At 36.9% G+C, this 17226-nt stretch overlaps 1 protein-coding gene across 1 annotated transcript in view; it reads right to left on the bottom strand.

Moving 5' to 3' along the window:
• HHIP (hedgehog interacting protein) overlaps positions 1-17226 on the bottom strand; it is a 68827-nt gene that overhangs the window by 12302 nt on the left and 39299 nt on the right. Inside the window, exons 5-11 of the mRNA XM_021549227.4 lie at positions 7227-7378; positions 6618-6791; positions 5650-5793; positions 4645-4766; positions 2474-2597; positions 1981-2111; positions 1319-1400 (exon numbers count right to left, since the gene is read on the bottom strand). Of these exons, the coding sequence (XP_021404902.3) occupies positions 1319-1400; positions 1981-2111; positions 2474-2597; positions 4645-4766; positions 5650-5793; positions 6618-6791; positions 7227-7378 (929 nt within the window). The remainder of the gene's footprint in view (positions 1-1318; positions 1401-1980; positions 2112-2473; positions 2598-4644; positions 4767-5649; positions 5794-6617; positions 6792-7226; positions 7379-17226) is intronic.

Genomic DNA, 17226 nt, shown 5'->3' with positions numbered 1-17226 from the left:
GGCAGCTGCTTTTGTAGGGTGTGATGAGGTCAAAGTAATTATACAAAAACTTCACTTCTGTTGGCTGTCTTATTTTGTGTTGATTTCTGATACTTTTGCAGGATGGAAGTTCTACTTTTACAAGTCAGAACTTGGTCCAATAGAGCAGCAAGATCCATCATGAGGAACATGGTATTCCCCCAGTTAAAGTGAGTGTCTATCTGCTAGTCATCAGCCCTTATTGCTGCTGGGGCCCCTGGGTCATGTTGGGAACTGGCTTTTTGCAGTCCTTCCAGATTCCTTAATATTTTCATACCTCCAGCTGCTCTGCAAAGATCATGCCTTGAGGAACTTTGGCTTCATAATTTTAATTTATCCTCATTTTACAACTGGTAAATTAGCCTAAATAATTAGAACAATCCTATTAATTCCATTTCTTATAAATCACTTGAGTGGGATTTAAAAACCCTTTGCAAGCAGCTCTTTAAGAGCGGTTAAAGAATTTCATGTATTTCTGGCACAGAGTCCAAGGACAGAGGATTTCCCTCCTTGGTGCTCCAAGCCTGCCAAGGGAGAGATAGGTAATAGAAGGGATATGGAAGGGGTGTGTTCAATATTATTAAGCAGTGACAATCACACCCTCTGAGAACTGAGTCCTCTCTGATATTGTCCATTGGTGGTATCTCCTGTACAACAGAAGATGTTTGGGAAAGACTAAATGCATCCCTTAGAACTTACTTATGGCCAAACTGACCCTGGCTAGGACTGACAGGTTATTTTCTGTACTTGCTTTTTAGTACACAGAACAGGTTTGTCACACAGTGCTGATCTTTGGAGGCAGCTCCTGTTGTGCTCTGTCCCACCACAGTGGCAGTGAGGAAGCAGCAGCACTGGGGAGAATTCCAGCCTTCCACTGATGCTGCATAACTTTCTATGGTACTTACAAACCATTTGACTTCAGAATTATCAGGAGCATCTTCTACCAGTCCATATGGTTCCATATTAAGTAGGTCTACTTCTCTATGAAAACATGCTAAGAATATACATCTAGGTGGGAAAGTGGGCAGCTTTCAGCACAATGTCAAAGTGTAAAAATTCACAGAAGTTAGTGCTGGTTACCCTTCTGTCATTCTGACATTAACTTCCTAAGAGACAGTGAATCTCTTCTGCTTGCTGCTGCTGGACCATTTGCTTTTAGGGATGCCCCTGCATTGGGAATTTTGCTTGTTATTGAACAACCGTATTGTATAATTCAGCCACATGAAGAAAACTGCTGTTACCTTCTGGCTTTTAACCTATTGAAGGAAAGGCTGACCCCAAAGAGAAGTGCAATACTCACCTTTTTGGGTCAACGATCTTGTAGAGTTTTCCACTGTGAGGCTGTGTCATACTTTTACTGCTTGATAATATGTAAATCTCACCTAGGGAAAACAGTGCAATAAGTTACTTCTCCTTTCCTAAGAAATACATGACTTTTGTGATGTGGTTGTATTTGCCAAATGAGTTGAAAAAAACTTCAGAAGAAATGCTGAAATATACAACAGAATCATTTGATATTTGAAAATTTATATAAGCACTTCCCCGAAATTGATGTTAAATGTGAAAAACATTTTATTATGAGAGTTTTTTTCATATAGTATAGAATTGATTAAAAAAGTTAAATTGGTGAGGAAGGGAGAAGAGGGATCAGACTGCTCATTCGATATCTTTGCCCTTTAATTCTGTAATGCTGGAAATAAAAACAAATATTTTATACATTTTGTCATAGGGAGTGCTACAGTTCACAGCATGTGAGACACAGTAAGGATTTTTGCCCCTTCCAGCAACACATTCTCATCTCAGTTCTTCCTATAAGGCTGCTGAGGTGTAACTGAGAGCAGTGTAGACAGCTTTGGCAAAGGACAGATAGCCTTATTTTTAAACATTTACTATAATTATGAATACTTCTACAGGAATTACTGATAAGCTTTATAATTTAAGAAAAACTCCTTTGGTATTTACCTAATTCATCTTCTCCAAATCCCAAGACAGGGCCTGAAAAGAAACCTCTACATGAGCCAGTGTTGCCAAGACAGAGGGGTTTCTCTTGCCACTGTTTGGTTGCAGGACTCTGTTGCAGTGTTAAAAAATTTCTACATTCACAAACACATAAAAAAAAAAAAAGTTACATTACATTTTGAACAGAGGGTTTTCATTGTTCAGATAAGTAAGTAAACACTTGCTGCAAGTAGCTTCATAGATACATCTGTGCAGTTCCTTGTCTTTCAACATCCTCACCTTTTTGCAAGGATTAGGTATGTTCTGTATGTCACCATTCATTAGAATGCTGTGCTATTTTATTCCCAGATCTAGAATCTGACATGCATTACCATACTGATGAACTGGTCAAGTGACACAATACACAAGACTGTTGGTGTGGCTTCATACAGGCAGCTGAGTGACTAAATCCACTTCACATGCATTTTTGTTTAGGAGTGAGCTGTACAACACCTACCCATTGCGGTCTCCAAACACGTAACTTCCATAGAGCCTCTCCGACTGGCAGCCCCGATACACAAATCCACCAACCAGGGAGCCACTGCTAAATGGTTTGAATTCTAGAAGGGAGGGCTCACTCTCTGAAAAGGAACTACCATAGCATTAGATCATATGCACTGTCATATCGATGCACATTTAGGGAAAGGTTACTGCTTCAAGGAAAGAGATTAATTCCATTTAAAGATTCCTCAGGATTCAAGATGTGTTGCCAGAAATGAGTTGTTAAAAAAAAATCAGAAAATTAAAACAAAGTCTGTTTGTAAAAGAATCCATTAAAAATTTCAAAAGGAGAGGCTATAATTGCTTTCCTCCATGTGCACAAGGTGGAAAAATAAAACTACATAAAGATTAGGCTGGACTTCCATTGAAACTAGTGTGATTACTGCTATTCATTTCTACATGTCAATCCAGTCTGCAGACTGGATCTCCTGAACTTCAGGAACAAAATTACCCCCATTCATTGTAGAGTCCAGTGCAGAAATTCCAGTGATTTTCATTAGAATTAATTTTGAAATCCTTTCAATGGTTTAAGAAACTTTCCAAGTCACAGTTTTAAACACAGTATGTGTGTCATATCCCATAAAACACTACTATTACTGGTTGTATTTTCTCATAGTAATTTATTTTATGCTGCTGTAGTAGTTGAAATTCCTATACTTCCCCCCCCTTTTTTTTATTTCACACAACCACAGAGTTTAGTGTTATCAAACAATTTTTCAAGAAGGTTTCAGTGTACATGTTCCTATTCATGTAATCAAATACCACTTAGGCTACAAGTAGGCTCCATTTGACATGTTAGCTGCATTATTTAAAAAAAAGCCACAGCTAGTAGACCATTTTCCAGTAGGAATATTTTTTAGTCAGAGGACTATCTTTAAGTCTTTGATAAATGTATTTCGCAGATTGTTCTACATGAATTAGAGCTGAAATTTTATGGAGGAGAAAACAACAATGAACTCTTTATTGAAGCCATTGACCCACAGCCTAGTACTAATATTGGCAAGCTGCTTGGGATAGACACAATATTGCTTAGTTTACTCTGCAATAAGGATGCAGTCAAAATTCCATTGGAGCAGTGGTTAACCAAATATTATTCTTTGGTTTGGCTTTTATAAAATGGACACAGAAAATTCATGCAATAACTGAAGTAGTACAATTGCATTATGCTATTGTGTACTGTTCTGCCAGCCAGCACAACTGCTTTGCCTTTAAGGGAAGTACAGGTGGGAGAACCTAGGGATGTGATTAGAAAGGGAAATGCTACATTCCAGGAGACAGGCCACTTCTCAATGCCTTTACACACCATTGGCATTTATCTCATGTTGCCATCAGCAATTTACAAGCTGCTAAACGGGCAGTCAAGGCAGGTGATAGCTCAGAGAAGTGTCACCTGGCTTCCCTGAACTAGCAAGGGACCTTGGTGAGCACCAGAGTAAAACATCAAACTGAAATTGTGACTGGCAATCATATTGATTCAGAGAGAGCATGAAGAACTTTAATATTTTAAAGTCCCTAATTGAGTGTATTTATCTTTTTATAATCTAATCTAAACGAGCAATTTATTATGAAGTAGAAGCATAGTGCCTTTTTCTAAGTTTTTTATTTTTAGTAACATTTAAACAGAACTCAGTCGTTTCCCTGTTTGGTTGTGGTCTGCTGTTGTCTATCTCACTTTTTCCATTATAAGAGGCATATTACATGAGGTTTCCATTCTCTGTCTCAAAAAATTATTTGTGAAAGACTAAGAATATGTTTTCATCATTTCCTGATATTCCAAAATATTCTCTTTATGAGCCAAAATATGCAGCAACAGTGAGATCTTTGACAGACTAGCAACTGTCAAATTTGTTAAATCTTATTTACATTATATTCTACACCAACAAGAACAAAGTTGAGTCATTTCAATTTGATTTTGGCCTGCATCTTTTATCCGCTTCTACATCGAAGATTTCTTTTGAAAAGATAGACATTTCACTTCCATCTCAGATAAATTGTCTATCCCATCTATGCTGTAAGTTTCCTATCATGGCTATACAGGCCTTTACATAATCTCTTCTGCTTTCTGTTAATTATTCCATGGAAATAGAACCTGACTTTGCCAGCAACTTTACCCTGGATAGAACTTACCATAGTCTTTGCCCTTTATTATTTGTAAGATCCTTGCTGAAGATCTGTTCTTTCCATTTGAATCTGAACAAAGTATAGTTAAATTGATGTTTACATCTATTGGGTGCCGGTCCACAGCACACCTTTAAAACAACAAAAAAGAGAAAATCCATGAGAAAGGTGAGTTCATAACATGTAACTATCAGTATGAAACATTACATTTTAAAGTGTTGTTGTTTCTTTGTGGTGCCTATTGTTTCATTTGAGGGACTTATTTCATGCTGAGCCAAAATACATGAGAAATGTGTTAGATTTATATACAGGAGATAATACAACTTTCCCATTCCTACACATTTCTATGAAATGTGAAATAAAACTATTTTTCCCTAGTGATATAATGCAGTCTGCACTACAGCACCTAAAAAGAATAGTGCCTTAAACGAAATGAACTTATATGGTGTAGGAATTTTGGACTGTTAAAAAGTCCAAGGGTCAAGTACTTATCTGAACAACTTGACTTTCTGTTTTTTTTTTCAAACCAAGACTTTAAATGTCACTTCAGTACTACCACCCACCCAATTTGCTGAGTTATGTGTTGTTTAGTTAAAGCATTGTTCTCCTCCTTGCTATTGTTTAGATATCACCAGATGTTCTCATTTGTTTTCCACGTGCCTTTTTTTCTCAGTCAAGATTTCCATTTCAGGCGTACTTTACCAATTCTCTGCTTTAAGCTCTTTTCTTTCACAAAGGTAGTTATTTTATTGCTTACTAAAGCTAAAAATTCTGTACTTTGTTTCTGTCATTTTGGTCTTGACTTGTAGTAGTTCCCCTTTGCCAATGTACATTTGTTTCTAACTGTGACATATGTCACATATGTGCGGAGGTGGAGGAGAGGAAGAATCAAAAAGTTCACAAGTGCTTTTATAATTGAAATATTGCTGCCTGTCTGTATAAAAAAACCCCCTAAAACTGGTTGAAAATAGTGTCTGCTCCAGACTAATTTCAGTTTAGTTGAAACTTACTTACCGGCCTGGATTGTGGAGGCCATGTGCAAAAATCTCAGGAGGTTGGTTGGTGCTGTTGAAATGTGGATTGCTCCGTGGGATGGAGTAAGGGACATTGCACAGGTCAGTATTGACATCGAGGCGCAATACAGAACCTGTAAAATCACTGAGAGAGTTGGAGGGTAAAATAATTGGGTTTTAAAAGGTGTTTTACTGATAGATTTACTCCATATAATGCTAGAGTGAACCAGGAAAATAATGACCCACTTGACTGATTAATCACTTAGAGACTGATTCCATGGTGGATGCAAGTCCAAAGAAGAGTAGCAGAACCTTTCAAAAATTCAGTTTTACAAATATCTTGCCTTGTTATGTGCAGACTAAAATGCCTCCAACCATGTTGTTGGGAAGCAACTTGATCATAAGAACAACTTTCCAAACATCAAAATTTTTAAGGGCCTCAAGTATAAGGCTACTAACTCTTTTATACTGTGTGTCATCTAGAATAACTATGGATATAAACACTTTGTAATTACAAAGTGCTTTTTGCTTACACTTTGGATTCTACTCTTGAATTCAATGATATCTTGTCACAATACAATCCAAAGACTAATTATATAGAAAGCAAATGAGAAAAAAATGGTATTGTTTCAATGTAGATGTTCATATCTTTTTGTAAGGATTCAGAACTTTCTCATGATATGAAATAGGAGAAACCAAAATGTTTTAACTTATATTTGTGATTGGGATGGGAGAAAGGAAAAGTAGAAGAGCAGACTCTTACCATAAACATGAAATTATGTAATGTTTAAATTAATTCCATTCCATTAATTTAAAATCAGGTACTACAACTGCCCTCTGGTCTGGGTTTTGAGTATACCCTTATACTTAAAAAATATTTTAAAAACCACAGGAACACCTGCAATTCTCCCAAGCCAAAGAGGCCTTTGAGAACAATAATAGAAGTCTATCCACTGGTAGTTTTTATACCTTAATCCATCCATCTCCTCCATGTCATCTAGAGTGATCATGCCATCTCCAAGAAAAATGTATAGGAAACCATCTGGGCCAAACAGCAGCTGTCCTCCTAGATGTTTTCGATGTAGTTCTGCTACTTCTAAAAACACTCTTGCTGTCCTCATGTCAACTTGGTGTGGATTTTTCCTGTGAGTTAAAGATATGAACAGTTTTCACAGTTCACTATCGTTCTTCTTCCTGAAAATACACTTGACTAATTCAAATTATACTTTGAGATGTGGATGTTGTAACTTGGTGGAAAAATGCCTAACAGTTATTTCTGAGAAATTTCAATTTTCTAGCATTCACAAACAATTACTTCACTGCCTATACACAATAAGCAGGAAGTAATTATAATTAAAAAATGACAGAATAACTGAAAAGAAGTCTTAAAAAGAAAAAAGCCTGTGTACTTACTGTCATTCCAAAACTACTATTTGAAATAAAATCCACAATAGTTTTTCTGCAGGTGCCCAAGTTTATACATTGTAAACCTCATATTCATTTTAGAAATCAGAAATACTAAAGTGCAGAGGTTGCTGAGAAATACAGAGTTTGTTAATTTTAGACTTCTACTGATACCTGGATACTGTGTACTCTACGACCCTAAGGATGTGGTCATGAGGTCCAATAGCCCACCGTTCTTGGTTGGTGGTATAAGACACATACAGCTTTCCATTTTTCTTGTAATTGGGGTGGAATGCAAGGCTTAACAGTCCTCTTTCATCTCCTCCCTGCAGTCAAATGAAAAACACAAAGAATTGTGAAGTTAATTATGTTCTTTATTGTGTTTCAGCTGGAACCCAAAAAAAAAAAAAAAAAAAGCTTCTTTCTTGTGGATAATCTATGCCCAAACTCTTTTATTTCTTTCCTGACTACTGCACAAAAAGGATTATAAAACATTTCACTTTGGGGAAGTCTTTAAGAGTTAGAACAAGACAATTGCCTTATGTAGTTATCTATGCACAAGTCTGTTACGCCACTTTTGTGGAGTGATTTGTGTATGTAATCTTTGGGAAGCCATGAAGACAAGTTTAAGTGCTCTGAAGGATTCTTTGCTGGGTTACTAGGTTGCTTGTAATTCGTAGAAGACGAATAAAAAGGTCTATAATCAGCAGTCACTTCTAATCCAAGTATCCAAAACCTAAAACACAGTGCTGGCTGCCAACTCCCACTGTCTTGGCAATATGTTTAGAAAACAGTTAAATTGCTTGTGTAATATGTAAACCTTTGTTTTACCCTGGAGGCAGCAACATCAGTTGTCACAACTATGGTGGTCTGTTCATCATAGCTGGTGTACTGTAGGTAATAAGCAGCCTTGGTCTGTGTGCAGAGAAACCATAGTTTTACATGTGGTCCCTCACTGGATAGGTTTTTTGTTGTTTTGTTGTTTTTTTTTTAATATAAATAGAAAATTCTCAGAACAACTTGCTTTTGTTATTATGTTTGCCATGAAGATTAGTACAGTTATATGTTAAACATCCAATCCATGTAATGTACTGTGACAATGCAAATACCCTGTCAACTTAAATAGAAGGCTATTTTCTTTTTGGCTACTAAAAAGCTTCTAGAAATGTATGTACTATTACTCTGCCTAAAACTGTATTTGTATAAATGAAGAATAAAACTTAGATTAATTTGTTGCTCTTGACGCAATACAGGGAGCGAAGCTGAGGCACGGAAATAAACACAGCACATAGTTAATAATTCAAATTCAATTAATATATGTGATTATTCACAAGGTCATAGATATTTTGGGGTTTGACTCAGGACTTGCCAGCCCTTCAAAACTAGAATCAGTGACTCTGCTGTAGATTCAAGTGCTCCAGCTCTGCACCCATAAGGAGACATTTTGCAACTCTAACCACACCCAAAATAAATAACTATGAAATTTGAAATTATAAGAGAGAATGAAGCTTTAAAATGTATTTGCACTTCAGAGTGATGGATGGGCCTGCCTTCCTGTTGAAAGTCATCCCACAAAGGGCCTAATTGGGAAAGTGCACAGCTTTAATTTATTTTAATTCAACATGATTGCCATACTTCCTTTTTAATCACAACCACCAAAGAGAAACCTGAGTCAGAAATGGAGATGTAAATAGGTCAAGAGATTTCCATACAAACAGATTTGTACAATGAAATCTGGATCCTGCTAATGTAGAGGCAGACAAAATTTACTAGTTTGTTTGCTAGAAAAATTTTGTTTCAGTGAGTTATCAGAGAGGTTAGTTTTGAAAGTCTAGTTAGAGCTGCCAAATCAGTTGCAGTCATCATGGATGAAGGGACTGCCAATCCAGCTCTTTCTCCCTTATGAGCCAAAAATAATTCTGCAGCCGAGTCTGAACTGATTGTAGATATTATTGTTTGAGTTTCTAAGAGCTTTGACCAAGTTGCACTGATAAAGTCTGAAGCAAAGGGAGGCAAATCAGTTGCTTTGGGAACAGGAAAGCATATTTCAAAGATTCCTGAGGAATGATTCTATCTGTTGTGCCCAGACAAAGACAGTCCTATTTCTTCTCCTGAGAGATGAGTTCAACTCATTTAAGGGCCCAGGAATGTCAGTGAGTCACACTAAGTCTGCCATGCAAGGTGAGTTATTGAAAGTATTAGTAAGAAAAGATCTTTTTGTTACTGAGCTGAAGATTTTATTTAGTGCTTGATGCCATGGCAGCCGTCTTAGTGTGAAAGTGAAGTTGTTGAAAGCGTAAACAGGTGAAAATTAAATTAAGAGCTTTTAATGAAGTACACATGAAGCAAGAATTTGAACAATGAATGAAATACAGGACCTGCAAGGACTATGACAAGTTGCATTCGTAGGATCAGGCCAGGACTTTCACTCATTGCTGTCTTGCATGATTGTTAGAGGCAGTGTATCACTTTGTGCATTGCTTCTATTGCTTCTTGAAAAGTCACACTGTTGTTTTTCAAAGTCAGATAGACACATTTCATTCTAAAAAATCTATTTACTCATGCAGTTAATAGAACCTTTGTGAATATCCCTCCAAGATACTGAAATCAGTGCAGCATCAAGCCATTAGTTGGCTCATGTTCAACTAGAAATCCAGATGAATTTTTCCATATTTTGTTTTCCTGGTTTTGGAAATTGATTCTTCATGTGTATTTTCAACTTTATTACTGACTGGAAAACCTGTTGTTCCCAACCAAATCCCTGCCATAACTTCCATGGCTTTTAAAATGTCCTCTATGTACCTGAAAGTGTATAGTTTTCTGTAGTGTTGTCTCATATGCTGTGTGGTAAATGTAGAGATATCCAGCAAAATCACTCAGGAGTAGTAATTTTAGTGCAATCAAACAGAATAATTATGGACAAAATCTCAGACTTTATCTATGTAATATTCCTCATTTTTTTTTTTATTATTTTTTTTTATTTTTTTGTTTGTTTGTTTGTTTGTTTTTTATCAATGGACTTTTGATGTGAAACCAGCATCCCAGGCTTTACAGGCTTTCCTGTGGATACCATGTGTCAAATAGCTGTATCTTTTTCTTGTCAGTTTAAAAGGTTATTGACATCCTTTTCTTTGAAAGTTTCCCTTTAGATGAAACCAGCACCAACAAACAGTAGATGACAAAGTAGCTTGTATGGGATTCTGCACTGCAGAATTTGATGGAATAACCATTAATATTTGTCAGTTGTACAAGGAAGGGCAAGAAGAATGAGACAAATCTTTGTATTCCATTGGGATGTCTGTTGAAGACAAAGAATGATGGTTGGCTGAAATGAGTATTAACTACTTAAACATACTGTGGACTGGGGCCAATGTGAAATTTGTGTCGTAACTAAATCTGGCAGCTCCCACTTTCGATGTCTGCCTGTGCTGCTCTGCAGCTTGAACATTCCCCTGTCCTGTTCGTGGCTGTGACACCTTCTGCACCAATACTACACTTTTTTCCAAAACTGATTTCCTTGCGCCAGGAACCTTGGACCTTTAAACCCCAGTTTGGTCTAGTTGAAGACCACAGCCATGAAAATAATTTAATCAGAATCCCATAAAGTCAGTACAAAGCCAAGTAAACATTAAAACAAAGTGTTTCTATATTTTTCATTTTTAAAGGGCTGTTTAACTACATTATGTCAGTTCTGAAAGTATATTGCAGCAGTATGAGTTCTCAGCTGAAGGATATTTTTGATACTTCTTTTTGTGTTGTAATTTCTGCTATAATCTATTTACACTTGTGAAAATGTTAAACAAGTGCACAAAATGATCCACTTTGTATTTTGACCTAACACTAAGAGAAGTAACTTGCCTGTGAATACTGGATGTGAGGCATGTGAATACTGGATTTTTATAGAATGGTGCTATTTTCACGTAACCACTCCTTAGAAGTGGGCTCTGCTTCCAATTTGCGTGCTTTCAAACGTACTCTGGTATACCTCTGGTATTATAGACAGAAGTTTTATTATATTATTAAGATACTATACTTTTTCTGTAATACAGAAACATATGCTGCACTTATTTTTAAGACATTCTGCCATTTAATTATGTCAATATATGTGTTATTACATATAGTAAATACAGAGAAATACACAGGAATGCTTTAACTGGTATTTTAAATTATTTAATTTAGAAGAGATCATATTGTAAGTATGACCCTTAATTATGTATCCTTAGTAGCAATTAATGCTAGTAAGCAAAACCAGACGTGACCATTTATTTCCATTACTCTGTGTAGCTTAACAGTAAACAATGTAGGTAGCATATTCCAAGTTTTCCTTTAAAATTGATTTTGAAATGCTTATAATACTTAAAAATAATGGTATTTATACTTTATAACTTTATTTATAACAGTACTAATATGATGGGGGTATATATATATATATATATATATGGGGTATATAATGGTATTTATACTGGACTTTTTTGTCTGGACAAACTGGGTCTCATGTTGGAATGGAGTAACAACCTTTTTAAAAAGGGGTTGTGCTTAAAATATGCAAATTCAACACTCATTATTTTAACTCTAATATATTTATTTTTTTCATCTATTCTTATAGCACAAATGCTGGGTAAGTTGTTGAAGTAATATAATCACCCTTAATTTAGTTTATTTCCTATGTAATAAATAGCATAACCAATCTGCCTTACCAAGTGTTTGATCTTGAGGAGTTTTATTTGTAAAAAATATGGGTGAAGGGTAAAATCTCTTATCAGGCAGCACCATCTGAACTCTTCAGAACGAGATGCAGGAGGGCTGAAGATCAGTGTCAGGTATTCTTCTCAGTGGGAAGTGTTTGCTTAATTGCCATGTTTTGGAAATTTGGCCCCAGCACAGGACAGAAACGTGACTCCAGCAGAAGCAGAAGCCTGCCAAGGTCTGCTGCAGGGGTACACCCTGCCCTTCAAGCTTGCACCACCTACTCTGAGCTCCACAAGAGGGAACTGCCCCTGACTGGTGGAAATACAGCAAACACAGAATGAAAGGAGCAGAAGTTGTCTGGGCTGCAGGCAGGCTGCAGGAGCAGAGCTCCTATGAGACCTCTTGGGTGTTGAGGACTCCAGTGCTTTGCTATCTGTGGGGCCTGAGGCCTCTGGCAAGGGAAGAATTTGTAACATAAGACATTTACCTTAGGGGAAAATAATTACACTGATGTCATGGCTCAGTATGGTCTACATACTAGACCCTATCTCCAAAGCATTTCCTTTTTCCTCTTGTGTTGTAGAGCTTCACTTTTTTTCTTCCTTCTAAAGGGCTTTGCAGTTATCTAAGGATTTTTTAAAAAAACATTTTCATTATTTTTTACTAATTTCAACAAATGCACTATTTTAATACTTGACTTTAAAATAACTTTCGGTACAGGAATGCCTTACAATTAAATTTATACATGAGAAATACTTAAAGGACTGTACTCTGGCTTGGAATTTAAACACAAAACCTACTGAAGTTAGAGATGCTTTTTATTCAGTTAGGTGCAGGGCAGGATTTAGATGAAAATGGCCAAAGTGCATCCATCACAAAGTTTTCTGTTCTGATGTTTAACAGCACTAGAACTTAAAGCCTATTTTTTTTCTTACTTCTGTTGCAGCAAAGACAAAATTTTGACATGGGGGGGATAATTTTTTCTTTTCCTTACCTTCACAGTCCTTTGAAGATACCAGTCACTAAATGCAGGACCTTTCACTTCTAGTCCTAGTCCTCTGCACTTATTTTTTTAATTCCTCAACTCCAGATTTTGCTGTTCTGCTGGGCAAGTCTTTAGTTTAATCCAAATGACAATCCTCGTCCCCTGATAATACAATTCTTTCTTCCCGTCCTCCTAAAGAAAGTACATGAAACTTATAAATGCAGATGCCAACCCAACACAAACCCACAGCTTGCCTCCTTCACACTCTTCTGGTACAGCAGGAATCCTGCTTTCCCAACTCTCCCAGTTATTGGTTGGGAGCAGCTGAAAGCCTTGAGACTGCCCAGAGCCAGCCAATAATTGAGAGGCAGAGTGACACAGGGCTACGAGTGAGCTTGCAAGGAGGTGGCCATGAGCCCATGTGAGGTCTGCATCTGGACTGAAAAACTTTATGTACTGCACTGCTTTAGGAGAATTGGAATAACAGAAGACAGTGGAAATCAGTCCCGGAAGAGGGAGATTCAAATAAAGAACAGATGATTATTGCATTCAGTAAAGCTGGCTCAGGAAGGCGTGAATTACACACTTTCCTGCACCACAGAGGCCTCTTGAGCTGTAAGCAGCATTTATCCTCTGGGAACACAGGTGGTGATTCCACCTCTGTCCCCAGCTGGATTTACTTTCAAGGAAGCTTTACATTCCACCAGCAACTCAGTGAGTGGTTCACCAGCGGAGGCCACTATGGGAAGGTAAAAAATAAGTATGCTCCTTCTCAGTTCTCTGGCATGCCTCCACTTTCTGGTCTTTTATTTATTTATTTGACATATCTGCTCTCCTACACTTTTCCTCTTCAGCATTCTTCCACAACAGACTGTCTTTCCCTGACAGGTTTTCTACAGCATTGGTTTGAGGTCTATTGTGCTGCAAAATTAGCCTTCTAGGAAAGCAGAGAAAGCTTCCTTCCAGTGGATGAGAATGGAGTAAGTGTTCAGAAATTTACTGACCATGAAAATTCTTCATTAATAGGGGAGAATAGACTTGATGACCTTTGTATTTTTTCCTCCTCCTTTCTGTTGCTCTGAAGCTTTACCCACCTTTCCATACCTCTTCTGTGATAAAGGCAAATTTTACAACTCTTTCAGTAGGCAGTCCAATAAAACTGGCTCAGAACAGACTATGTTTCATTAACATTCACAAATACATGACACAATGACAAGACACCAATAATCCTTTTTCCCAGTCACCAAAACTGGGGCTTTACCTCTTCCAATTAAGAATGACTTTTTAAAACTTACATCCTATTTAGATTCTGACTTTATTTTTCTGTAAACACACAAACAATACAAATTAATCTTCTTAGTGACTTGCTGTTCTACCAATGCTCTAATTTGACTATGATCTTTTCAGCCATCTCTTCTGGTTTTCTCATGCTCTCTTTCCCTCACTATGTACATAAAACTTCTCTTTATTTTTCAGTAGCATGTTCAATACAATTTTTAATTTTGTTTAAAATACAAATTAATGGCAGAGAGTTGTCAAAAGACTCTAAGATTTACAATTCAATACATAAGTTCTTTTTTTATGGTATGACATTTCAGCCAATTACTGCTTTCATTTTTGTCCTTCCTATGGATAAAAACACGCTAAGGAAAAATAAAAATCCTCAAAAAAGTCTACAGCACTTTAAATGAACTATAAGACTTATTTTCTTTTCTGCTGAAAGGGGGAAAAAAAAGGACGTATGGTGACACAGAGTAAATTTGACAGTGCTTATGTAAAATGAACGAACCTACAACAAATTCTATACTCTGATAATCAAAAACAAATTCATGCTGTTTTACCGTGACCACTTTATATGGAAATTTAGGGATATAATTCAGAACAGAATAACAGTAATTATCATACTCTCTGCATTAAATTAAAACCAGAAATGTTGATCTGTTTAATTGTAGGCATTAAAAATAACTAGTTTCAAAAAAAGAGGCATGCAAATGGGAATATGCCATGATGACAATACTCTTACAAACAATTCTGCCTTTCTCCTTTGGCTCCCAGTGCTGAACTGTCACCTACTAGAGCAGGTATTTGCTTTTTCTGGTTGCAAGAGGAACGGTACATTCACATGAGCTATGCACTTAAATATTGTGGGGCTGAGAGAGAACACAGAAAACCACAGCCAGCTTGAAGGATAAAAGATTTAGATTTCCCCTTATATTGGTCTCCATGTCCTTACTGTTGTCTGCATGCTAATGGATATTAAAACTTGCTCAGCAAGTGCCAAAACTTGCTAGCAGTCTGCATCTTGCAAAAGAAATGGTTAAAAGAATTTTATAAACCACCCCTTCAACAGGATACCTTTTGCCAGAGATTAATAAAGGGTAGAGGCACTTCATTCACTCCACACCGTTTGTAATTTCTTTGCCAGGTATTACCATGATAATCAACATAACCTGGATTAAACTGTGGCCTTTATGAGCTCTGTCATGGTTTTGAGAGAAGAGTGGCTTATCAAAATGGCTTACCAAAATTATGCTCATCTTTGCTGTAAATATAAAGGTAATCTTCTCCACTGAAGGTTATTTCTTAAGCAAATTTCTGGCTTTAGTCAGTAAGGCTCTGAAGATACTTAGGAAAGGCTTTAAAGTGATTTCAGCAAGATTTTTCAAATCTCCTTTAGTTCTTATTGTAAGAAACTGGAAAATTGCATTATCGGAATGGATTTCAGTAGGGGAGTGGGAGACAATCTGAGTGATAGAAGTTCAAGTAGCATAAAAAACACAGGAGAGAGACAGGAAGGATAAAAAATGGTTTACTGCATTTGGTGCTTATATAGCACCTATGATCTTGTCTGAGGTTCTCTCCTGAGGACAGAGACCCATGTAGAATGTGAGGCTTTGCCTGCAGGCCCTGAAAGATGGGAACATGTCACTATTTTCAGCTGCCAAAAAATATGTGTGCAAAACCTAGCAATAAAGAAAATGCTATTCTGCTCTCTAATATCCAAAGAACTTTTAGACTCTGAAATCTGGATTCATGGAGAGGCATATTTCAGCTTCTATTTAGCATCAACATTCAGCAGAGTTTTGATAGTAACGTGTCATATCTTCAAAGCAAATTCTGGTTGCATGTGTTACTGGTTTTCTCAGTAATTATTAAACTAAACGTAATAGGCAAAGTCAGACTTTGTATTTAGAAGCTCTGTAAATGTTCTTCAAGATTTTACCAGCAGACATACAACAGCACTACTGGATGAAGGCTAGGCCACTCTGCTATGTCTTTTTACTCCAGTGTTGAAATTGTTTATGCCTACATTCTTTGGACATTCAGCCATTCCAAAAAGTAAATGGTCTTGTCTTATTGGCACAAATGCAAACAGAAAACCCATTTAGATGTCCAGTATCTGCTACTGAGTTTTAAGCTTCCACATGTGAGTGTGGGCATTGGAACTGTATTTGTCAATCAACCTCCTTGAAATATAAGGACTGCACTTTTTGGAGTCCTGGTACAAATGCATCCAGAAATAATCCAAAAAAGGCTATGATGGCTTTTTTTCAACAAAAATCATGTATGTGCATCATGTTTGTACCTGGGTCATAAACACATTTAAGTGTTGAACCCTCACATTTCTGAAACGGTACTGCATGGCAGCTGGGAAGAAAAATGCATTTGCATTCTCTGATACTGCCCAAGGATTTTTCTTCCCAGTTCTTTGCCAGTCCCTTCAACCTCACAGTGCCCCAGGAGCTGAGCAGCCCAAGGGCAGAAAGGCCACTTAGCAACTTACCTACACTGCTGCAGTTAAGCTTGGCTTTAAATACTGCCTTAAGTGACCAAATTATTTTAGTTCTTTCAGTAAGTCTTAAGAAATATATGTATTTTGCCTGAAAATGAGGAGTAAATAAATCCAGAGATATCCAGATTTTTTCCACAGACATTTTGTGAACACCAGAGGAAGTGAAAATAATCAAGGATTTTTTGTGGATCCCTCATATAGGTCTTGTCTTTACCTCTCAACTAAAATGGTGAGAAAAAATACTAATATTTTGAAGAGAGACGTGAATATTTTTATGAAATGTGCCAAGTGGAAAAACCAGGGTGGTGGAGGATATACGGTTTGCTCTCCATGACTAGAATCTGTATATAAGAGGAGAATGATGGCAATCCACAGCCGTGTTGACAATTCAGACATGCAGGAAATACCCTTGTAGGAAACTAATACCATCTGGGTTTGGCCCAAGATGTGTGAATGAGAAATATGTTTCTTGTTGAGAATGCAAAGATAGTTTTGGACATTGCAAAGAAGGAATGTGTTAAGCATGCTCAGTTATAAAAATTAAATAGGGTGAGGCACTGCATGCATATGGAATAATTGGAGGAATATGTTCGTGTGTGTCAATAGCTAATGCAGACATAGAACTTCAGAACTCATTTGTCCTAAGACAACTAGTAAATTACTATGAAAAATGTCTTCAGTACAAAAGGCTGGAAGCTCTCTGAGTA

This window comes from Lonchura striata, chromosome 4 (genome assembly GCF_050655825.1).
Source record: "Lonchura striata isolate lonStrDom1 chromosome 4, ASM5065582v1, whole genome shotgun sequence".
In the NCBI taxonomy this organism is placed as follows: domain Eukaryota; kingdom Metazoa; phylum Chordata; class Aves; order Passeriformes; family Estrildidae; genus Lonchura; species Lonchura striata.
The sequence above is the reverse complement of the archived record's forward strand: the minus strand, read 5'-3'. Positions and strand labels throughout refer to the sequence as shown.